General features: G+C 38.7%; 1 protein-coding gene across 4 annotated transcripts in view; it reads right to left on the bottom strand.

Annotated features, from left to right (window-relative positions):
• The window catches only part of CTDSPL (CTD small phosphatase like), an 84,705-nt gene that overhangs the window by 34,457 nt on the left and 24,063 nt on the right, over positions 1-26,185 (bottom strand). For all 4 annotated transcript variants that reach the window (XM_005240961.4, XM_027791744.2, XM_005240962.3 and 1 more), the window contains exon 2: positions 2,197-2,351. In XM_005240961.4, coding sequence (XP_005241018.1) covers positions 2,197-2,351 — 155 coding nt within the window. The remainder of the gene's footprint in view (positions 1-2,196; positions 2,352-26,185) is intronic.

The raw sequence follows: 26,185 nt of genomic DNA on the forward strand, positions 1-26,185 counted from the left end.
CAGGTAATTTTCTCATTCTTGGACATTTAATTTCAACAATTTTGATGTAGAGGCCCACTCCACACCCCAATGAACTTACCACTTCTGATCTAGACAAGATGCTCAGTGTAACTCGATCAAATTCAACCAGCCTGCATTTTTCTAAACCACAGCTCTCCTGGTAAAAAGCACTAGCTTGACAGTGTAACAGTATTTAAATATATCTAAATCTTCAATGCTGTTTTTCTTTCTTTAAAAGAATTTCCTACTTACACTAACCATGTTAGCACTCAAAATAAAAACAGCATATAAAACCACATACAAAGCTTATTAGTCTTTAATACTGCATTTAAAATAGAAATGTCACAGACTTATTTGCACTCGCTTAAGAGCTACCCAAAAGTTTAGCTATACTTCATTTCTTCTATGAAGATCTGTATGCATCTGAGTGCCTTTCATTCTATTTGAAAAAAATATTTATTTTTTATTTTTATCATTTTAACTTTATTATTTATTTTTAACATATTCCTTGAACTTCTTTACTCTATTGAGCTGCAGTCTGATAATCCTATGAATTCTGTGATCTGTGTCTTGGGCTCCTGTACAACTATTGAACAACTTTAAAACTGCTCGCTAAGGCAGCACAGAGTGAGGATGGAAACTTGTGTGAACACACATGCTATCACTTGCTCAAGGCATAAGATATATCTGGAAAGTAATTAAGTGTTTTAAAAATGCAATCTGAAAACTACCGACTCCAGATCATTTTAACTCACATTTTTCTACAGAAAAAACCAAAAGTCTTCTTTATGTTTTTCTCTCAGTTGTAGTTTTGCTAGTAGCCTCACTTCTGCCTCATTCCTATTCCCTAGCATAGCGGAAAGGGAAATTTTACTAGTTTCCCATTCCTTTTGTTTCTCAGGTGAATGTGCGCACACATGCTACACACTATTCTGCTTTCCCTTCAGCACATCCAGGCTACATTTCTTTCATTTCAGTGAAAATGTACCTTGGCTAGCAAAAGCCTAAAAATACACATACAATTCCTTCCCTTGGCAGAGGAATATTCAGTGCACTTCTGTGTGAGCAGTGTCAGCATGAACTGCTGCACTTCAACCTTCACCTTTACATGTATTTTTAGTATCCATCATTTAAATTTGCTTTCCTTTCCTCTCTCCCATCAAACAGTTCCTCTGCTCTTTCTCCTGAGCTTTTCAAAATTCAAACATAACCAGCAAAATTCAAAACAAAATAAAATGGACTGGAGAAGGCAGGTAAGAAATCAGCTGCACCAAATATGAAAAATTAGCGTGAAGAGCAGAAGGGTAAAAAGATAGAAACATCTCAATTTCTGCTATTACTCCCCATCATGGATACACCTATATCTGCAATCTCTTGAAGTCTGGGGTAAGTGCTAGGGGAATGGTGTTTCAGTTAAGAGTACAGTACTAGTGGAGTTTTGAGAGTGCTGAAAAACAACATGGTATGGAAAAATGGTTGCTGTATTGAACTGAAATTCTTCAGTTGATAACACAAACACTCTCAGTCTTATCAGATTTAAAAAGAACAGTCATGGTTTTATGAATATGACAAGGCAATATAATTACTAGAACTCCACGAAAGTAACATGCTGCTCTGGCGTATAATGCTTTGAAGTGCTAAAAGGTATTATCAATTTGACTTACTAGGTAAACAAAACTTAATAGCTTGGAAAAATGGCCAAAAGCCAGTACCACTGGAGTTGGTGTGCATTAAAAATAGGTGAACTGGTTAGAAAAAAGGTCCAAACAATTACTGTTCTCCCCATTTTCAAACTGTTTTTACGTCACTGAAAACTCTTTCAACTGGCATTGAAGAGGTTCCACTATGCTCCAGTGGACACATTTTAACCTTCCTGTAGCTGGGACCAAAGCTAGAGACAACTCAGCAAGCATCTGAAGATTTATGAGAAGTCCACATTTTTTTAGTGTCTTACTCTTACTTTAGATGTCATTTGCTTTTAAAATGTATAGTGCCAATACCCTTCACGGACCAGTTGGTTTTGAATTGCAGCTGAGTAGGCAGTACTAGCCATTCACCATCAAAACAGTAATTTTTTCTCTAACTCATAACGTGTTCCCCATGAGGGAAATCTATTAAGACAAACCTTCAGAAGTGCAGAGTTAAACCTTCATTACAGAAGACCCATATGACAGCAAAATAAGATAAAAATCTGACCTTCTGAAGTCCTCCATTCTCCTCCACCAAAGGAGGAAGAGCACTGGTGCTATTGGTAGATGGTGGTTCGACATTGTAGTCACGAAAGCAGCAGAATAAGGTGCTAAAGATACTTCGACTCCTCTGCTTCTTCAAGCTGATATTACATTGGGACACTAGGAGAGGAAAAAACCAAACAGAAAAATAAATACATGTAGTACAGACCAAGTTTTCCAGACCACAATGACTGAATTTAAGACGCATGGTTATAACCTCAGAAGTCCTTCTCAAGTCTTAGGATAACCTCGAAGAGGTTCTCCATCCCACTGAGATCCCCTTCCTTCTGTATCAACACATTTTTTCATTGTCAAACTCGCATGGTGACATTAACCTATTATAGCCAACCGACATATCAGCACAACAAAGATCTTGCCACACTAAGAGAATACATTTGAGAGTTTTCCTAGAAATATCCAAAGTAGTAATTACTGTAAATTACATGAAATAACTTGCTGCTAGAATATGTCTCTGGACTGAGGAAGCAAACAGGACTGAGTAAGCAAACAGAAGAAACGCAATGAATGCCTACTGAGGCCCAGGCATATTTTCTAGCTAAATTAACGATCACATGTGCAACATTTAAACTCCTGCTAGGGTCAGAAAAAGATCTGAGATGTTTCTGAGTTTCATCTGTTACTGTTTGGCAGCGTTGCTGGAAGACAAAAGACATGACAGAGGCAGCACTGTGAGCTGCAACACTGCCTGCAGAATAAATCTGGAGAGCGTGTTACTCAATAAGCAGAAGTCCTGGCCTTTCTTTTCAATTTGCTTATTGGTCTATCAGGATTAAAAAAAAAACCCAAACTGGTAAAACATTACATACAGTTCAATGAAAGCAAGTATAGGTTTTTTGAAGACTAAAACCTGTAAATAGAAGCAACAGTTTGGAGAAGAGAAATGCACATAAGACATCTAGTGATTTCTTTAAGATTCAAACTCCTGAATGTTAGGATCTTGAACACACGTTAAAATAAAATAGAAAATAAAATAATTGAATAAAAAAATTAAAATACAAATAAAAAGAGTTGGAAAAGAGTTTTAAGAGTATTTTAAGTAATACTCAATTTGATCACCAAATAGTTTAATGATCTATTGTCAGCTATAAGTATTTGTTTCCTATGTCAGAGTGCAATACCCGACAGATTTAGCACCTTCCAGGGCAGGGACAGCAGGTGCATCCTCTTCATCTTACGCCTTTCACGCAGCCCTTTTTCTTTGATGTTTATCTACACCACTGCAACACACAGAACTGTATGCTATCCATCCTTAACTTGTTATCATCACGTTGTAACACAATGAGACACAGCCGGGGCATGTGCATCTTGTAAATAACTACTTTACTGCAACTATGACCATGAATACTGTGCAAACCGAAACACCACGCACCCCTGCCAGAGCCAGGCACTCCCTTCAGCTGTACCGCCTTACCTCACCCAGCACCAACCCACCCCTCCGTTCAGCAGAGTACTACCTTAGACTACAGAGATTAATGGCTTCCTTTTCAGAGTCAACAAATGATTTCATTTAACATACATGGAAACAAGCCCGAACAAGTTACTTTTTATTCTTTTTTCACAGCTATGCAGCAACACACCTTGAAGTAGCAAACTTTAAAAGGTGGATTCCACTGAGGAAAAAAAAAAAAAGGATGCTATGGAAGTTGTAGCACCAAACAGATTAATAGCCATTCATGCGCTACACAGTTTATTTACTTGCTGCATTAGAAGGAACAAAACATTCTCCCCAGCCCAAAGTTAGAGGGTAAGTGAAATTCTTAGCAAATTCCATTACACACATCAATATATAATTCCCCTTCTTTCCTCCTCTCTCAGATTGTTAGGGAACTGCCACATGTATCTACCTTCCTCCTGATACTACAAATATATCAAGTGCAATCAAGGCAACTGGCAAGAGAAATACAAATAATACAATTATTACTATATGAAGAAAATATCAGTGAAAGAAGAGTTGTGTAGGAAATGGAACAAATCTCCCCTGGAAGCCTTAAGAGATACCATTGTGCTCTGAAGTCAGAAGGTGTGCAGGTACATGTATGTGCTTTGACAAGAAAGCCTCATGGTGCAGATTTTGAGTGAACTTTCAAGCACTCTCTGAAAGTACAAACAAAATCTTCTGATTTTGTAGAGTCAGCATAAGCTAGACATCTACACCTTCTCCTCTCAAAGCACTTGCAAGGTATCCAATGGGTCTAACAGTAATTTTTTGTTCTCTATACAGTACATATTTCCCACAATATTTTCCTGCCTTAAGGGAGTAAGCAACGCTTAGGTTTAGTTATTAATTGCTACTAAGAGGCAAATGTACTGGTATCAAAAACTGAATGTTTTTTTTAAACTTTCACCATTTAAAGTGCTCAGACAACAGAATAAAGTTGGAACTGTGTACAGATTTGCGCGTCGTGTGTTTAAGGAAGTGATTTATTTCTTTGAAGACACTTGCAAACTGAAACCAATCTAAACGTTGCTTTTCAATACTCCAGTTAAACAGAAAATATGCAAAACTCTGGCCATTGATGGTCCAAGCCACAGTAAAAAAAGACTCACTCTCAAAATGTCACATTGTTTGCAACAGATCTGCAGAAACGTGTTTAGAAATTCCCACAGGATGCCTGCGCAGCTATGAAGGACTTTCTCAAAACAGCACTCAAGAAAACTGGTATGGCAAGCACAAGCAAGTTTATTGCAATGTCATCCAGGCAAGGAGAGCTCCTTTCTGACCTTAGACACTGAAATACGCTGAAATTAGAATGGGAAGCACAATGCTGTGTGTGCTGTTCCCTACAGCTAGTGCCACAGAAACCTTCCTAATAATTTTTTTTCTTCAGCCTCTACTTAAAAATATGACAGCAAATAATCACATTTGACTGCTTAAAATAGCAATGCTCTTAAAACAGCATTTATTACAAGCTTTTATTTTTCCTGAACTAAATAATTCTATGGCTAGTCTAAATAACCATTCAAAAATCTCAGACAAAAGCTACTGATTTGTTCAAATCTTTTAAGAATGCTTGTTTTCCTTGATCAAATTATACATCTGCAATCTGGCCACTCACTTTCACTTCGTGAAATATTTGTTGGAGGAAAAATAATGTTGGTTTTCATCTTGGCAGTTTTGCCATTCGCAATACAGCACTGTTTCAAATAGGTCTTTTCATGAATTTGAATGTTATTTTAAAGAGATCCATTTTTAAAAATAATACATTCTAGAGGCTTTACTGTGACCTATTGAACTACAATTTTGGATGCAGTAAGGAACAAAAGTTTTCAAGAGGTTTTACATGTCGTGCTTAATTAATAAACAGGCACATGTATTGCATATGTAGAAAAGATCTGCACCATGTCTCATTTTTAGCAATTATGACAGTGTTGTGCATCACAGAAAATACTTTCTCCTTCCCTAGTTACGCTGGACTACATGCAATATGGTGCTGCTGTTTGCTAGATTTGCTTTTCTTGAAGCAGTGACAAATATAACAACTGTAACTCTGAAGGTGCAAAGAAACATTAATATTGAACCACTACCATAAATTTAGGTATTCTGGATGCCAGCAATTTTTAAAGACAGAAAAAAACCAACTCCAGAGGACAAAAGCTGGTGTTCCTTAAAAGCTTATCCGTAAACCCAGTAGTAATGACACTGGAATAGTAAGCTGAATTATGTCAACTCCAACCCTGAGCAGCACCCGGCCTATGGAATTTTAGAGCACTTTCTTTTTTTCCTCTCCATCTTCCAGGAGTTACAACCTCTCTTTCTGGAACTGATTTCCTGTAACATCCATAGAAGCACTACACTCACTACCCCTATCAGCACTGAAAGCCGAAGACAACTTTAACTGACCTTTTACATCTTCAACACTGCATACCAAACATGTAAAACACCACATACCAAAAAAGCCCAGGCAAAACAACTTCACAATACGAAAACATGTTATCCCTGAAAGCAGAGAAGACTGTAACCTGCAGATACCTACAGAAGAGCTCAAGAAAAGGAACAACGTAAGACTGAGGAGATGCTTTCCCTTACCACCCCCCCAGGTGCACTCTATCCACAGTTTAAGGACCAACTTACCCAAAGGCATCAACTGTGTATGGAACAGCCCTCAACAAATTCCTCTCTCATGACTTTGTCCCATCCCATTTTGAGCCTACGTCAACTTTTAGTGCCAAAAGCACTCTGTGACAAGAAGGCCCACAGCTCAGCCAACAGTTTAGCTGTTTCATAATTCCAAACCTCTCCTTGTTTCTTATCTTTGTACCGATTCGTATTTTTGAGCAAGAGGAGAGGGACTAGAACCACACACAATATACGGGATGAAAGGACAGCACCATGAATTTATACACCCACACAACGCTTTGTTCTCTGTTCTATTGCTTTTCTAGTAATTCCTAATATCTTACTTGAGTTTTACAAGTGAGGACTGCGCTAATGTGATTTTTCAGAAGATCTTATTGTAACACCAAGATATCTTTATTAGTAGTTATTTCAGGCATCACTGCAAATTTAAGTCAAGAGTTTTTATCTCTTCCCATGTAGAAATTTTCACATCTATCTACACTTAATTTCATCTGCTATTTTAGAGGCCAGTCATTCAAAATCATGTCACCTTCCTGTAACTCTTCAGTTTTAAATCTATATACAGATGCACATATATGCATACATATTTGCACACAAACAAATACACACTCCTTTCCCTTACAAATTTTGTCATTTTATTTCCTTATTCCCTTTTCCATATGGTTTAATGCTACACTGAAGAGCAGAATGCTCAGATCTCTGTGTAACTTCTTCCCCAGGAATCTCACAGAGGTTTGCAAGAGCCTTCAGCCAAGCACTTTGTCAAATTAGCTGGATTCGTAGATTATTGCAGACAGGGTCAGAAACAGGAGCACAGCTCTTCCTGTCTAGAAGCAAAGTCCTTCTGGCACAGATATTCCCTGATTTGAAAGTGCAAGGTCTCACCTATAATTTCCAGATCCTATTTCTAACAACAAGCCTCACTGCTCATAACCTGTGTGCTACCCGCTGCTTGCGGTAAGTTAATTCTTGAATTGCCTACAAGTTTATGGAATCCAATGATGGTCCACAGAAATGTGCTTACTGAGGTCTTCTGGCAAGTCTTAACAAACCCATGGCATTACTAAGCCTGGGGAGGGCTTCAAGGAAAGATAAAGGCAAGTTTTAAAATAAATTACTATAATCATATAAGCTTAAAGGGAAGATATGCACCCATACTGGGTGGTTGTGTTATACAAAGAGAAGAGGAGGCAAAAGACAACACAACAAATTCCATGTATTACAGAAAAATATTATAATAGAATTTAATACAAGAGCATGCTAACAGAAGTAATCTAACAGCATCCTCCCAAACCATCCTTTGGAGGCAGAGGGTTGCACTGCTTTTCTCCCACCCAGGACACTTTCAACAGAAGCTGAAGTTAAACAGTGAAGAAAAAGCTTCTCTCTCGCACTGTCCTCTAAAAGGTATAGTTCAGGTATTCTCCCATCAAGTTTTGCTGTAGTTGTGTGAAATTAAAAAAAAAAGGCTGTCATGCTGCCCTTGTACAATGAACTCCTTGCTGCCGCAGGAAGCCAGTGGGCTGACAGAAGCGCTCCTAATCCAGCCCATCCCGCTGCAGTGCATGACTGAGCTAATTACCACTGAATTTTTTTTCCTAATTAAATGAATGCAATAGCCAGTTCTCCCAAATAATATGAACTGGGTAATGAAGAGACTTTCCATGCACTTACAGATGAACTTGCTAAATGCAATAAAAAGAACATCTGTGTATCGTGAGCTCTCAGCTAACAAGTTTGTTTATAATACAAAATGGAAAGATACAAGCCAGAATAAAGTGGTATTAAACAAAGCCCTTCTTCAAAAGGAAGCCGTTTTGCAATGTATACATGATTAGAGATGCATAATTTGTCCATCTTAAGAGGCTGCATCTGATCTTATTAGAAAAATAGAATTTTATATCCTACATGATTCAAGCTAGAAACAGTCAAGTGGCAGAAAACCACTAACTTTGCTTATACAGCTCCTGGTTTTGTCACGTATTGTCCAGGATAGAAAGTATTTTACAACACTTGGCACTGAATCTGTAAGCAATGCCCACATAGCTTTGGTTTTAAATGCCATTTGCAGTTTGTAATTGAAAAGTTTAATCTTCCATGTAAGCTTTGCAGAAAATACAGCAATACCAGCACTGTCACATACCTGAAACAACCACCCGCAACTGGTTTAACTTTCAAACATGTATAACCCAAGCAAATCGCTCTGTTTATTATTCTGCATGATATAACCCTGAATTATCTTCATTTCAATTGAAGCTGGCAACCTTCCTCCCCCTAAAACCATAATTAAGTAAACGTAAAGTTTTGGTTTTTCCACTGAAATTATGTCTTTGAAGGGAGTGATCCCAGACCAGTTTAGTGAAAGAACAATCTTTCTGAAACATTTAACTCTCCCCTCCCCACCAAACCTTTTCCTACACATTGCATTAGTCTGCTCTGGATGGAGCTGATTGCATGGCTAGGGGCCAAGAAATAAAAGCTTAAATACGTAACACAGGTGGGGACATAGGGGAAAAATAACCAAGAAACTTATTTCTACTTTTGAGATAATCTCATTATCTCATTTTAATCTACGTAAAGTAGGTCACTGCACTTCCACCTGAAAAAAAATGTCACTATGATTTATGAACTTTTAGGAATTTTAGGAAGAAGTGAACACTAATCTTATTAACCCATTCCGTGATGTTTTGGAAAACAAGCTCAGAAGTTGCACCTGTACACTAAGATCAAATTGTTATGCAAGAACAGTTTATCTCATTCAAAAAGAAGTTATCTAGTGGATATCAGAATACTACAATTTGCTTTCCATACCTGTGAAGTCCTACAAAAATACACTTTCACATAGTACCTAGGACAAAAGGAGAAAAAATCATTGGGACGAATGAGAAAGAAATAAGACCTCTACCTAACCAAAGCAAGCTCTGGAAACATTTTTGTTGTGGCAGCTTAAAGCAAAAAAACTTCTTTTGCCCTACATAAATTCTTTACTACAGTCCTCAAATCTTTTAGTGGATTAAGTATCTGCTGTCGGTTATTGGATGCTCATTTTCTAAGGATCAAAAGTAGTGAAATTCTAAAGTAACTTTTTTAATACGGGACTAAGAAGGTGGCACTGCTTTCTCTGTACAAGGCTGCGATGCATCATGAGATACAGCTGGTAAATATTAACAGCAACTGTACACAGAAGTCAATTGACAAGGAGGGACAAGAAACCATGAAAAGGCTCAAAACAGCACAAAAACCTGATGCATCTCAAGGCAAATTCCAAAACCCTAAAGCAGCTGGTACACTTCAGTCTGCAGGCTGAGGTTTGGTTGGACACACATACATGATGGTATAACCTTCACATCATGTGTGTCAGCTTCTCAAATAAGCCATAACTTAAACACCTGCGCTGTCATGCAGTGTTGCAGTATTCAAAAGTTAGGAGAGCTGCTACTAGGAAATACTGTGTTAAAAGAAATGCATCTGTCAAAGTCTTGCATTTATTCAGCTGGAAGACTGAAGGCAGATCTACTGCTTCAGGGGCATCCAAATTTCATAATGAAGCCAAAAAGTTAAAAACTGTTTTAACAACTTAATTAACCTGCTGAACTATGTTCTGAGTTAAATACCTTCAAGTTCAAATTAAACAGACCAGATTCTGGCTGCCTCCTTTCCTGCTCCAGTGCTTGACAAGCTAACAGGGCCACACTGAGACCACTTCCAATTTAGAGAAGCAGCACATGTACATCTGTATCTCCAAAAGACTGAAAAGTAGGTCTCCCTGTGATCCAGGAAGGAACTAATTAATGCTTAGCACTTTCATTTGTGTGCCTGTATTGCTTGCCACTGCAACAGCCAGGGACAGAAAAGGTGGGTAAGAATACAAGGGAGATAGGAGATAGTCCATCTTCATACATTCCAGAGGAGCCTACGGATAGAAATTCTCAAATCATGTATCTGCTTAAAATTATAAATAAAATTAGTAAATAAAATAAATAACTAGCCACGCCCCACAGTCACCCTTCCATCAGCTGGTAGTCTGAAATGGTAACAGAGCTCCCACACATACAAAGGACCAGAACCACTTGAAAAAAGATAAAACATTAAAAGAAACACCCCCACCCCCCCAACCCCACCTCACTTTTACGCTACACACAAGGCAAGGTTGCGGCACTGGAGTTTAGTATTCACTGGCAGAAGTGATCAAACCCAATTTTTTTTTTCCTTCTGCTAAACCAAAAGTATTTCACTTCTAAAGTAATTCATGTGCTGCAAAAGCAACACTTCAAAATAGTTTAAGGGCAAAATAAAATATAGCAAATAATGCAAAAGTAGCTCCAGTGCCAAAAGATTACTACTGTTTTTAACTGGATGGAAAAGAAGCTAATTGAATATGCAGGCAATGTTATGGAGATGTATTATGCTACAAAATAAATATAACTTTTTGCAGTGACATTATGGAGTGCTTCAGTAAGTGCTACAGTGCTTCAGTAAGCTTAATGTTTTGTCTCAGCCACAGTAATCTATAGAAGCAATGCCACAGAACCTGATGCATTTAAAGCAGCAGCACACCCTGAAAATTCACTTAAAAAAAAAAGTATTTTCTTTAAAAAACCCAAAGCATTTCAGAAGCTGTAGCATTTCGTCGTTGTTTAAGTGAGGCCTGAGCTGCTCCATCTGGAGATTTTCCCAGTGCTGAAGCTTGGAGCAGCAGTTGAACAGGAAATACTGCGCAGTCTGTGCATGCATTACATTCCTGTCCCACCCCGAGCAGGCAGCCAACAAACAAACCTTTCTTCTAGTAAAAGAGGAAAAAAAAAACAACCCGAAAAAAAAAAAGGCAGACTGCACAAAGTTCACCAGCAGATGTGGCCTATGAATCTAAACTGGCCTTTTCTGCTGATAAAAAAGAATTTGATGCATTTGCAATGTTGGTGTAACGTCATGGTGTTGTGAAGCTGGATCAGCAAAGACCTGGAAGTTTAAAGATGCAAAATCTGCAAAGCTGAGCTTCTGTGGGGTGCTGTTAAGTGAGCAGTAACTGCACATATGTCAGGGGGTTTATTTTAAGAAGGTTTTGCCAAATATTAGCAGCAGCTTACAATCAAGCTGCAACAGTTACTCAGAACTGAATGTTGTACAGCAAAAGAGACCTATCTGCAAAAAAGATTGTTTTATTTCCATTTTATGTGCAGCACTAATGAACGAGGACTCAGCACTTAAGTTTGCCTTCAATCGTAAAGTAACAAACGGTTAGTAACCAGAACATATGTTTGTGTATCTCAACTCTTTTGAATTGCTCCCAGGTTGGCCTCTTACATTCTGGAAGATATTTAATAATAATTTGTTAAATACTTGGGAGGGAAAGCAAAGGAGAAACAAACAAATGGAAACACGAGCAGCACACGGGGTCAAAATGGCAGTATCTCAGAGTTTGTTAGTCACGGCTGATACCCTCTGGCATCGGAAGAGGATTAGAGTCAAAATGGCAACGAAGCAAATGTAAACAAGCATGTGTTTATACAGCAAAAATATGTACAGTATCTGATCTGCTCTGCCTTGGATTGTGCTTACATGTACCATGGTGGGAAAGGCAGAAGAGAACAATTCGCCAAATGCTGAGCAGCTAAAACACAGGAAAAGCAGATACAAGCGAGCAACGGGCAGGCATCTGAAGCCACCACCCAACCAAACCAGTTAACAGTTTTCCCTAAACTTTAATTTAATTCAAAGCTGGTATGATAAACAAACACACACACACGCACACACACACACACGAGTCTTCGAACCGGTGTTCCTTAAAAATAAAGACAGAGTGAAAAACAAGCTAAAGAAGAGCACTTTTGAAGGGTGTGTTTTTCTTACTACACATGGTATGAATGGACAGACAGACGGACAGTCACCTACAGCACAGACACATACACCTCTGCAACCCCAGGCCATGTTTTCTTTAAGAAGTTATGCCATGAAATCAGTATGCAGTTTCTGAAGATCTGTAAAAACCCCTTTTTCTGTGCTCCATGCAAACCACCAAGCTATCCACCTGCTGCACTTATTTTACCCAATCTGTTAATTTTTCAAGTCAAAGCATGATCCAAACCTTAAGACTGTTGCTGGGCACCATACCTACGATCAACCTGCTTCCTTATCAAGTTTGTTGTTTAATAAATAGATGTTTGGGTTCCCCCATTCCCCATCAATGACCAGATTCACAACCTCAGGTTGTGAAATTGAGCTGAGTTTCTTTCTGCCTCCTGCTGCAAGCAGGTTGACTCAAAGACAGGGGATAGTTTTGGTACTTTTTTTGCCTTGAAAGCATGAGATGAGTGGTTCATCAAACCCAAATGTAGAAAAAATGCTTCCACTCTTTTTCCCCTCAGAAATACTAGGACACCTCCAACCAAAGCTTTATCAAAAACTCGCTCATCTGAGGACAGTAAGCTTAATTTACTTTTCCTAAATACAGCCATAAGATGTTCCCATAGAGACAGCAATGTTCCCAACTGTACTTTTTGCAAAAAATACTTCAGTAAGACATCAAATCTAAAGCATTAGTCTATTTTTGTAAGCTTTCTCATCTCTTTCCTAGGAACAGCTCTTATCTAACAGATGCATCTCACCAAAATGCTGTTAAAGGGTGCTCCCTTGCAAGGAAAAGTTTTGGTTTTGCATTTTGCCTTATGAATTGTTCATTCACTTCCTGGGGATAATTCTGGGACATTCTCATTCCTTCCAGGGAAATTGCTCATCCAAAGTCTTCTCCCCAAAAGATACATCCTTAACAGTAAAAATCAAACTAGGATCAAACTAGGACACTTTTTTTTTTTTTAATTAGTTCCTTTGATCTCTATTTCCAATTACCACTTATTTCTCCCAACCCATTCCTATTTTGTGGATATTGAGTGCAGTTCTCATAAATCACCCACTCTGCGAGAAAGTACACATTTAAAATGATGCTAACATTTCTGGTAACATGTTTAACAGAACCAATGCCATTTAAATAATGTAATTTCTGGAAAAGACTGTCTTAATGGAGAAGGGCACACACATGACTACTTCTGAAATATTTACCTTCTTTGGAAGAAAACCAGATGTTGCATAACTTCAAAAGACATCGCCTTTAATAGAGATGATGTTATTTGGACCAATTACTGTTTTCCCCCATTCCTCCCCAAATTTCTCTGTACTAGGAAACCCAGATACAAAGGAAGAAAGAGGAACCTCACTCATTTGGAAGAGGAAACTTCCCCTAAATCACTGCATCATCTGTGCTTTGGTCATTAATATAAAAGTAACAGCTGTTTCTAACAACTAAAAACACTCCTGAAACCAAGTTACAGTCAGCATACAGCTAGTATCACTTTAGCAGGTTATCTGAATCCAGTGCTTCTGGGAGCAAAATTAAAACATCAGGTTTTGATTATAAACTTAATTGTTGCATCTTTAGTCACAGGGATTTCTCAAGAAGCAGGCTGTGAGACACTCGAGTGCATCTGCTGGGACAAAACCTGACTTAGAAGAATTGTTGCCAAAGTAATTTCTCCTCCAGCTTCAGCTTCCATGGAATAGGATTTACTCAACCTTAAGATTATCTTTCATAAATTCTCTCTTTTTTTTTAAATACAATATTTATGGACATGTAATGCTAGTGCATATTACAGAGAGAAAAATGTTTGCAATTGTATTTGCTGCTTTTTTTCTTCAAACTGTTGCATCCGCCCTCACCTGTTAAACTAGAAAGAATTTTGATGAATTTAGGTTTTCTGTAAGACCTACACATATTCAGTAACTATATTAAATCTAAAGTAATTACAGCATCAATCGCTGCAGTTTTTCAATTCAGCGTGTCACTTGTGGAACAGCAGCAGTGCCAGATATCTCTGACGAAAATTTTAAGCTGCATTTCATCTTTGTGTAACAAAGCATCTGCACTCCTAAGTAAAGAGGTACATCACAAAAACCCCACATGAGTGTACCGCGAATTCTTATTAATCATTTGCTAAAAAACCTAGCATTGCCCTGGTGAAGCACAAACCCTCCCTCCTTGGCTTTCAAACTTGTCTTCCCTGGGGTGTATTTAAAAAGGCCAGCAGGACACATGCTGTCATTTTTGAGACACAAACATAACGCACTCCTATTAAGTTTAAAACATCTAAATGTCTATCTGAATCCTGATCAACTAAAAAAACCCCAAACAACAACAAACCCTGACTACAGAGGAAGGAACAGCCAAAACCAATATACATCTTACATCATTTAAAAATGTTTAGGAGTCTGATACAAAGATTTTTATTTCCCCACTGGCTGAGTATGTAAGTTGTACCAAAACACAAAGCTTAACTAAATATCAAAACCACCTTTAAAGAAAACGTTCAACTTACCTTACTCAGCAAGTCTGTAATTTTATTAAAAGAGATAAATGCAGTATTTCACATTAAGAATTAAGAAGCCTGAAATGGTAACTATCAACAGTCTATAAAGTACTTCAAACAATGCCAGCAAGCACTTTAACAGCATGGACTGCAGGTACTGCTTAGTATTAAGTATATTTTTAACTAATGCCAAGAAATAAATTGGAAAATATTAATTCCTAGCTCTTCTCACCTTGTACTTTGAACTCAAGATTATTTTATCCATCCTGTATTCCCAGGCCATTAAAAGCAACAAATTCCTACCTGCAAGTATGATATTCAGAAAACTAGATTAAGAATGAAACAAAAGATATTGGGAAACTGCAAGTTTTGTATGATAAGTTTACTACAGTTTGGACAAGAAAAGTAACAGAATTTGCCCAGTTTCCAGCAGCTGCTTTCTAGAATAAAGCCACAGTTTACTGCCTGTTTAGAAATTTAGATAATAAAAATTAAAAAAAAATAATATTAATTTTTCTTATTCCATAAATCTTAATAGGAGGACCTTTTTTAAAAAGCATTTTGGTGCCTTGAACAAGTACTTGGATGACTCTACCAAGCTGACAGTTCAGATGCAGGTTGGAACAGCTGCAGACATGTTTAATTGCTTCTCCAAATACTCAGAACATCAAGTACTTTTGACCTATTTGAAATATCCTAAACTTTGTACTAGAAGGAATGCACACAATTTAATACCCATGCTTTAGCTTCTAACAATCCCATAAAGCAGAAAGCTACCCACTTGTTATTGTACATGTACGTCATGAGAAAGCATAAATGACTGACTGCTGTATAACTGATGTTAAAAACCCAGTGTCTTCATGACTACCAAGTTTGCAGAAGTTTAAATATAAACTGTTTCCTTAATTCTACCAGGAAAAAAAACTGGTAGAAAAAAACTAAACACAAAAATAGCCGAAGCAGTACAGTAACTTTTTGTTGTTTACCAAAGCAAAAATGATGACATTTGTAATTATGTGGATACGTTCTACAAACCCCACTTGTTATCCCCAAACAAAGGTCATATATTGATCTTATCAAAGGAAAATAAAAGAAGGTAAAAATAGCATCTGCACCCATTAACAAAATTAACACTCTTTCCTAGCTTACTTCTTCAGGACATGCCTTTGTGCTAATTGTAGGAGATAACCAAGGCATGATGCAACAGAAATTACTCTTAATATTACTGCTTGCCCAGGCCCTAGTTTCTCAATGTAGATTCTTGCCCAAGCCGTTTATGCAGAACATTTCCAATCAGTTGGTTTCTGCCCGATCTGGCAAAAAATTTAAAAAAATAAAGAGCTGTTTCCCTTCATCAATGATGCAGGGGCGAGGGTGCGCACATAACACGATACTATCCCCCACCGCTTTGCATCCATTTCTTTCTTGGGATAAAGGAGCCGAACTTTTACCATTTGCATTAAACAGACCGTACTGTCCTGTTGTTCTTGGCACCAAGGAAAGCCAGGTCTTTCAGAGCACTTATTCTTCATCTCTTAGGGAGACAGGACCCTTGTCTTATTAAGAGCACTTCTAATAGCAGAGGTCCCAATTAGGCTCAGGGGACAAAAGCAGCTGATGTATGATCTCATGTAGGAGCCCAAACCAGATGACTGATCCAGTCATCTACTGCACTTAGCTTAGATGGAAAAACCCAGGCATACAGACCCATAAATCTTAAATCATATGAAATCTATACCTCAGCATATACTCAAGCACTTAGAAGGCCATCTTTAAGACTTGCCCCTTCTCCTCTCCCCAAAATAATAAGCTCTAACCTTAGAGAGCTCCAGCCAGCAGCCAACACTCCGCATCACTCCTCTTCAGTCATCTCACACACTCAGCACAGCTCTGACTCGGACTTTGCCGGTTGGCATTGAGACGCCTGCACCGGCTCTGCTAGCAGGTGTTCACTACAACAACCCCCGGTGATGTGGGTTGTAACTTACACTGAGACGGAAGAGGGGGGCAGCAACAACGATTTCTAACCGAAAACTGCACGGGTGCCTCCGGGATCCCCGGCTGCGTGCAGCAAAACTTGCACTGAGAAAAGCATCGCCTAAGATGGTCACACCTGCCACAGCTGTATGCGCTGTTGATCCTAACAGCTTTAAAAATCCCTTTTGGCCCAAATAATAAGTATTACTTGCTGCACTATAACACGGCACAAGCAGTTTTAAAAGCTGTCTTCTGGCTATTGGCTGAGTGCTAATCAGTTCGGGCAGAGCCTCTCCCTGCCCATTTAGCTCCTTCTGCCCAGCCCCAGCATAATCAATGAATTACTAAAATTCTGCATTCGAATTAATCTCCCAAAGCTACACAAAGCTAAAGCAGAAAAGCATTGTATGTGATTGTGTGCCTGCTGCAAAACAAGCTGTCTGGCATCTCTCCCGCTCCTACATAACCAAAATGAGGAGGACAAATAGCAGCATATCTGCTTCATTACTGCCTTCCCTAGGAAAATCTTATTTTTCTTGGGGACACAGGGAACAACATGACAAGAGAAAGACATGACCAAACAGGATTTTCCCAGACCAAAATTTAACAAAGATCAACAGTACAAATCTGGAGCTAACTCTTGCAATGCTATGAAGACATTCTCTTTTCTGCTGAAGAACTCTACTCCAGAAACACATGTGCATGAACGAAGGCACAAGTCCTCTCCTCCCATGGTCCCAACACAAGCAACGAACTCCAGCCCTACAAAATAAACAAAGTAAGGTCCGTTGTGTTTAAGACTCACACTGCCAAAAATCTCCTGCCAAGGGCCAGACGGCTGGTGGTGGGAAGTTTCTGGGTGGTAATGGGTCTCCATGTTGAACAGAATGATTATTATTATTTTTTGTTTTAATTACATCATTGTAGCTCCAAAATAATTTATGTGGATATCCTCCATAACCTCCTGGTAGCTCACTCATCAGTCCAGCTGACCACAGGCAGCGTTCACAAAGCCAAGCTGATAAGCAGTTGTAGGTTGTAATTCATTTCATTTGTCTACACTAGAACCCACCCTAAAAACACCAAATATTTTTTTTCTTCTCTCCACTGAGAGCCCCTGATGAATAGCTCAGCTGTTCATATTGCAAACATTTACAGTTAGGGGAAAGATCACCATCCCCCACATCACTGCTTTAGTCTTTCCTGTAAGTTAGTGGAGTTGGCTAAGACCAGAAACAATCCATCAAGCCTGCTTATCCTAAAAATTCTGCAAAATAACCCCTTCATTGAACCCTTCTACTCCTCTACCCATATCAATGCAACTACTTCCCAACCACTTGAAACTACAAACCTGAACATCCATATTACAAACAGAAAAGATTGCTCGCAAGAAAAACAAAATACGGGACTAGGGCTTAACCTGAGGTTCCTCAGCAAGGCTGAATCAGGAACAGGGACACCAAACATGATCTCCTGCACCCACCAAATGTACCCCAGCTTTCAGGATTCCTGGGGACTCCAGCAAGTTCTCCATGATATGCTGTGTGAAAAATGCCATGGTACGGAACAGTCTGATGAAAGAACATTTGATGGAAGATTATTTGCCCTAAAGATTATGTGTACCAGCTCAAAGACCACAACACAATTTGCAAGGGAAAGAGCTTATACAAACAGGGCAAACCTGCTGGGTGGGCTTTCACAGCAGTTTTTTCTCCACTCTCCCTCCCTCCTTTTGCCAAGAGGTGAAAATGGAATGTTTTTTCATACAGAGAATACCTTGGACACTGAGTTGTGCAGTACTTAAACAAGCACATTATCCAGAAAACTCAGGGGTTTTTTTTTCTTCATTTGAGAAAATGCAATTGTTCAAAGATCTTATTTAATCACCTAGTGCACATTTATAGATGAGCTCAAGCACTGAAGAGGCTGTTTCATCCCTTTAATGAAGGATGAGCACTGTTTCCAAATACCTTCAACAAGCCACGCGTTAAAACATGCTTCACCACCATCCGATAACAATGCAAGGTAATTATAACACTCATCGAATGTTTGTGCCTGCTTTCTGGCCACAGGTTTTAAGTTTCCCACTCCTATCTTAAGTCTTCTGTTCAATCCCAAAGATAGGTGTATCTTCATGAATAATGTTCAAAAATGCCAAGTTCTACTAACCTGCAACATTCCTCTTGCTCTTCTGCTTATGGTACAAACATCTGTATCAGTTTGTGTTTTATGTCACTGTAATTTCACAGCAAATATTAAGGAATATGGCTGGAAGTGAGTATGTAAAAAAAGAGCTAGAAATATGCAGATTCTTTTGCAACTGTATGTTCTGGATACTCCTGTTAAAAGCAAAGACAATACAAAAATCCAAGTAATGCCAGAAGGTACTAACTGCTCCAAGTAACAACTGGGCATACGGAACTGAGGATTGATTTAGATGAAGTGACAAAAGACAATACTGTTATTCTACTTCTAAATAGGATGTATGTACTGCAAAGGGAAAAAGGTTAACCCCACCAATTAAGACAACCAGTTAAAGTCTGAAGAGAACTAGATTCACTTTTCTGCTCCACTCTGAATTTCCATGTTTTTTTGTCAAGTGGCTTTATATGTTTTGTGCTATGGTTCCCTGCCTATAGAACGACTTTTTAAACCCAGGGTAAAAAACACCTACAAAACATTTCCTCCTTTATTTTTATTCTTAGGTAAAGCACACACACAGCCTTCCACTAGGAGCTTGGGGCTGAATATATATAAAAATTTGAGAGGTACTCATATAATTTAATAGTAAGGTCTAGAGAAGTACTTAGCTTGTAACACCCTAACTTTATTCTCTAACAACCTAACTTTATTCCCTTATCATAGGTACCATAAATTCCTGCAGTGGTATCACACACTGTTTTATCCAACATCTAGAAATGACAGTAAACATATCTAGGAAACACTGCTAGACGAGGTCCTTAGCATGTAAGTAACAATTTAAGGTACACCTTCCACAAAATATAATTGTGGTGTTTGGCTATTAGTAATTACAGATATTTTTCCTATTAATAAACTAATTTGTTGCTTAAGATTCTAGTAAAGCAATGGAAAAACGAATCTTGAGAGCTCTTGTCTAAACATGCAGCTTGGTTGGTTTTGTTTTTTTCTTGAGTCATTTCAGGCAATTAAACCAAGCATGATCTAGGAATGAGAAAGTACAAATGAAAAAGAACACTAAAAATGACATCACTTAGCTTATACTTGCTGTTTATTGTGATACTACCATAGCAGACAGTAGTATAGCATATATATATATACAGCAGAAAATACAATTACAAACCTAAGTTTGCACCAGGTTTAAAATATTCCATATTGAAAGAATTTATTATATTACATAATGCTAAATATGTTTAAATGTTTCTCCAAATGCCATTTACATGCCATAAATAGAAAAGCTCACACAAATTTTGCCTGCCTTAGAACAACAGTACATACACACATGCATGAATACATAGCATGCATATGCATACATCTTGAACAGCTAGATTGAAAGTGGTATAACTAAGAAAAATATGCAGCCCAGCCCTGTATCCAAACCAGAGGTAGTGATTCCTAAACATGGAGTTTAAAGCAACTTCAATAAACAGTCACTCTGGCATTCTAAAAAACACATTCTAACTAGAATTACTTTTAACTATTTTTAGGAACTGAATTCCAGTAATATTGTACTAACTATGCAATGATTGTATCAGCTTATTTTCAATAAAATTCTGGCTTCTTCTCCCTGAGGAAATTCTCATAGTACTTGCACGCACCATTCCAGTATAAGAAAGCGTTAGTCACTTTTATTTTTTTATTTTCTCTGTACAGATAATGTATTCTCCAAGTTCATTTCTACTGAGAGGAGAAAAAAGCTTTCAGCTTTGCTCTCCTCATGAATAATACATCAAAAATTTAATATTAGAGACAAATCTTCTTTTTAAGCCTCCAGAAACAGTACTATATTTGCCCTATTACTTTAAAAAGATTCATGTACACATTTAAGTAAGGGTAAACCATAAGCTCCTGTTTTCCATAATTAAGCTGTAACAAAATATTCTACCACTTACCAGTCCAATTTTAAAACAATACTTTATAGCTTTATAACTGCCATCAAAAAAAGATAATCACTTACCGGATCCACAATAAGGAGTATAATACATTCTGGTCCATAACTGTGTTATAATCTGAAGTGGAACAGATTTTTTTCAGCTATACATGAAAACTGATTTGTTTACATGAAGAAGACAAAGAGAATCCTGGCTTCAAGTAAGCATCTATAGTCCACAGTACTAACAGCATATGTAAATAAAAACAAATCCCACAAGCAAAACCATTTACAGCAGAAAAAGTTATGTAAGAAAGCAGAGGGAGAAAAAGAACTGCCTGTTATAAAGGATGAAAACTTCTAGGAAGAGAGAAGTCCTTCTAAGAACGATGGCCACATTGATCTCATCCTTCTTGTTTAAGCCTTGATTCTGCAGACTGATGGCTCCGCTACGGCCTCAGGCTTCCTAATCCTTAGGCTTGGATAAAAATAAACAAACTGCGGAATATGAACCCAGATGTTTCAGAAATTAGAAAGCAAGAGTCCAATTATACTGCTACCATAGAAGTATTTTTAAGTGTTTGTGTCTCGCAAGACTGTGTTAGAAGGCAGTATCGCCAAGTTCAATTCCCTGGAGCCTTCAAGTATCTTTTCCAGGAAGCCACCAGCAAGCTGTCGCTTAAGGAACTGGACAGGGTGTCCTTTGAGAAAGGAGCACAAGAAGTACAATCTGCAGAACGAAGGACAAACATAACAAACATAAACTCTGTCTTCATCTCTACGCATTGTCGCTGCTGGAAGGGTAAGTAGAACAGGGGAAGGATATCAAGGGCAGAAAAGTCATTTTTGTTAAAGTGATTGAAAGAAATGGTACGTACTGGACTGTACGGCTGCAGCTACAGGTTTAAGCCAACCATCAGCCCAATTACCCTTTAAAGATACCTTTTAATTTTTCTTCTTTAAGGTATCACGCATGTGAGCTAGGATACTCTGCTTATTATCGCAGCAAGAAAGTAGAAAACAGAAAGTATTATTTTTAACCTAATCTACTACCAAGTCCTTTTAAAATTATCATTAAGTTACTGTCATTCAAAGATTTCACTCTGGTTGGATTTTCAGGTGGCTCTTCATGTTCCCTACAAAAAGACAAATCTAAGGTGCAAGACACGGAAAATGGAGACTTTCTAATGCCTGGTTTGCAGAGAACTTGGTAGCAAATATTGTTCGATGATCTGTTCCCCATCAGAGACTGAAAACGAGCTGTAAACTCTACAAAACCCACATTTCTAAGTGAGTTTTCAAAGGGAAGAGAGGTCCAGGCAGGTTTTGGAACAGGGCACTCCCAAGCTGCTTGGCTTTGCGGCATTCAGGAGACAGCCTCCTACAAACCTGCGGCTCTTCAACTAAAGAGTGGCGAATTCCATGTGCTCTTTTTCCAAGAACTTCTATTTTCCTACTTCTCAACATTTGCTTTAGCCTTGAATAATAAAATTCATATGAGGTGCTCTTTTACCTAAACCCTCTCAGAAATAAAACCCTATTGCTTTCTGAACTGTTAAAACCATGAGAAACTGCCAACCTTCCCTCATTAGCTCCCGTGTTCAGCACAGCGAAAGGGCAGCTTTGCATTGACGGTGACTGCCCCAAATGTCACTCATGTCCCACAGCAGGAGGTCCACCCAGCAGCAGCTGGAACGCAGCGCAGCAAACGGCATAGTCTATGTTTGTCCATTACCCTTTTTCCTTTTGCCTGGCGGCTTGGGCTCGTGAGCTCCTCTCCCCTTATACAGGAAGCTGGGGCCTCAAGCTTAATCCTGCACATTCAGTTTTCTTCTCTTCCAGCTACCACTACAAATGTATTCTCCCAGCGACAGGAAAAAAAAAAAAAAAGAAAGAAAAGCGCAAGCAGCGAAAGCTCTTGCAATCAAATCTTTGCTGAACTTCTCCATGGTGAGATTATTCTCATTGCTGGGAGGAAAGTGAAGGAAAGAAAGATTAACAAATTCCTGCAGCTGAACAAACACACTAAACATTATTCACCAAGAGAGCAGATAATCCAAATACAAATGTACAAACAAACCTTGCAACGCCACTACAAGCAGATAACCACCAATGTCCTCATAGCTTTATTCACCTTTCAGCATTATGCTTCAGGCACTTCATGTGAGCCTGATGCAGCTGCACTGGAGCACTTCCACTGGTTTTTCTGTGGGGTTGGGAAAGTGGCAGCAATAGCAGGCTTGTGGAAGATAGGAAGGAAGATGGAAAAGACATGACTGCAAGCAGAACAGCTTGGCTATGGCAACCACGGAACACAGTGCAGCAGATTGAGGTGGTCAAGGGAGGAAGGAAGAGTCTACAACTTATCATCTTTTAGTCTCAAAGCAGTTGAGTTTCTCTGCACTAAGGCATGTCTCTTTCTAGTGCTCCGCCTGCTTACTCCATGCCAGTCTCTAGGCTCTGCCATCAGCCCCTTCCACCCTCAGAACAGCTTCCTTCCTCCTTAAGGAAGCTTCCTTCCGCTTAAGGCGGCATATCTCCTTTTCTTCCCTCCCTTGGCCAATACAACATTGTCAAGACCACCCCAGTATGACCCAGGGGGAAGAAAAAACCCCAACCAACCAACCAACCAACCGTCAGATTTCTTTATCTTGAAATGTGGTGTTTTGTAATGTTATTTGTGTGTGTGTCCCAACAGCTTTCCTCAATTCCTTCTTCCTGAATCTCATGGCCTACTCTAAAATAAGAGTAAAAATAACCCCGTCATCCTTTCCAGTTATTTTGGCACTTCCTCAATTACCGACTCCAGGTAAACTACTATACTATACATAAAGACATCTGGCAATTTGTTGAATTGTATACATGGCACTTCAGGGTACAATTGCCCAATTCCCAGACTCACCATTCCTTCAGCTGCTGAGTAAGATCAGCAGCCACTCCACTACTGTTTCTACTGGATTTACTCTCAATAATTTTAAAGCATTTAAGATGCAGACTGCACAGCAGCTGTTAACTTAAGCACTGACTGTTGTATTGACAGCCTCATCAAAAGGAGCTGATGTATCTTCTATATGCCTATGGTCTGCTGAGTAACACCAGCTACCGACCAAAAGTACTGCAGGACATGCAAAGGGCACCACAAAATGAGGGTGTATTGGAGCACCCCCCTACCATCAGTCCCTTGAGGTATTCTGCAAAAAGCATTTACTATGGCTAAAGGGAAAAGCTACTTTCTCAAAAGGGCAGGAAGAAGAGCTACTGCTTTAAGTGACAGCTGAACTGATTTAGTTTCAAATTGAAAGAGGGGAGATCTAGATTAGATACAAGGAAGGAATTCTTTACTCTGAGGGTGGTGAGGCGCTGGCACAGGCTGCCCCAGCCCTGGAAATGTCCAAGGCCAATTTGGATGAGGCTCAGAGCAACCTGGGCTGGTGGAAGGTGTCCCTGCCCGTGGCAGGGGGGTTGAAACTAGATGATCTTTAAGGTCTCTTCCAACCCAAACTGATTTGGGTTTGATTTCTTTTAGGTTGTTTGACCTGCTGATTCAAGGTGCTTCCAGTGTTATGAATGAACCTGACACTTTTAAACGCTCATCCTTTATTTCATGTTCAACTACAGAGATCCCATAGCCATTTATATGTAATGTTCAACAATGTAGTATCAAGAAGAGGTGGGAAAAATTAAGTTACTAGACACACATTAACTACATGCAGAATTAGCCACACCAACACACCTCTTCTATATTTAAAAAAGAAAAAAACGTAAGCCAGTACCAGTACTATTGTGATTTCTGTTGGCAAACAAACTATTGAAATGTTGCAGTCACATCAATCACAGAAACAACACACAGATACATAGATAAATAAATAAAAATCAGGAATTCCTCTCCCAGAGATAAAAAAAAAGAAAATTCTCAATTTGTTCAGCCTTTCACTGAAGGTCTGCTTTTCTAGTCTGATTTCTTTCTCCCAGCTCCTTGGAAAACTCAGATCCAAATCCAGTGCTCAAAGCTTTACACGGCACTTCAGAAGAAGTCTTTCTGAAACAGGGTACAGCAGGACGACTTCACCATTCTCACAAATCAGCTGTCATGTTGGAATGCGTAAACAGGCATATATCTTTTTTTTACTGCTGCATGTCAAATTTGACTCCTACAAGTATCTCAGGATTTTCTACAGACTAGCAACACAATTAGTTGTCCCTTCTCAGTTTTCACAGTGGCTTATTCCACAAAATCTTGAAATAGTCTGATGAAATAACATGAAAAACAGAGACTATACATTTAGCTCATCCAGTCCCTTTCTATTTTTAGTGGAAACATCCAGTGTGTGTCTTTTATTTCAATACCTGCAGATTCAGTATGTTCTCCATTGCATCATCCACTTCATTGAAGACTGACCAGCACCAGACCTAGAACAGGCTGCTACACACTCCCATCTGCCATATCCCTTTCAGGGCCCTGGACTATTGATACATTAGGAAAAGATTTCTCCACCCATTTTATAGCAGTTTATATGCAGACCACAGTTTTCTAGTTTAGCATCTTAAAAGCTTCACTTCAGTTCATGGTAATGTACTAATCCTTTCCTTGTTAACAAGTTACAGAAATGCATTCAGTTTCTTTGACATGGTTTATTTTTGAAAAGAAAAATTTGCTGGATACTATTGGTTTCCTTGGTTTCTTGCAACAGTTCTTATGTTTCCATGTTCCTTTCTGAAAACTGAAATTAAAAATTATGAATAAGGCAGCCTAAGTGTTATGTTCATTCTTCTGGGATTTTTTAGAAGCTTATTTACTCTTCCCAAGGTGTCAAAGGTAACAGCTCACAGCTCTGAAGTTGTATAATTTCACACCAGCCACTCAGCATCCAGTGATTTAATTTGCCATCTGCTCTCAATTAAAGTCTTAGCCAAAGACTGATACAAGCTTCCCTTCCCCCATTTTAATAAAATATTTTAGTGTCAGAAGTTGGTAACTTCCTCTTCCTGCTGAGCAGCAGACCAAGTCCTTTGTCTTCCTTTCATTACTACAATACTCTGATTCTTTGTTTTCCCCACAGCCACTACTAGGTGCATGTTCTGGCAAGCACAAGTCACAGAACATCAAAAAAAAACAACAAAAAAAATAACCAGAGAAACACAAACATTCTTTTATACTTATCCCTATTGGAAACTAGGTCAGACTTTCCACAGGCTTGCTTCCTTCCTAACTTCCCTCTCATGCTGGAAAAACGTATCAAGTTAGTATGTTACTGTATTTTCTACCTTCATTTGAACTGGGACAGTCTGTGCTTGTCTCCATAACAAAAAATTTGTTAAACTGCTACCTCATCTTAAGTCTCCTCTTTTCCTTTCAGGTTTGCATCTGAAAGAACCCTCTTGAGCCACGTCTCCCGCTTCTGAGTTTACTGAGGTTTGCCAACTTGTAGTTCACAGATCATAATGTTTATGC

The sequence above is a fragment of the Falco peregrinus genome, chromosome 5 (assembly GCF_023634155.1).
Source record: "Falco peregrinus isolate bFalPer1 chromosome 5, bFalPer1.pri, whole genome shotgun sequence".
Taxonomy (NCBI): Eukaryota; Metazoa; Chordata; class Aves; order Falconiformes; family Falconidae; genus Falco; species Falco peregrinus.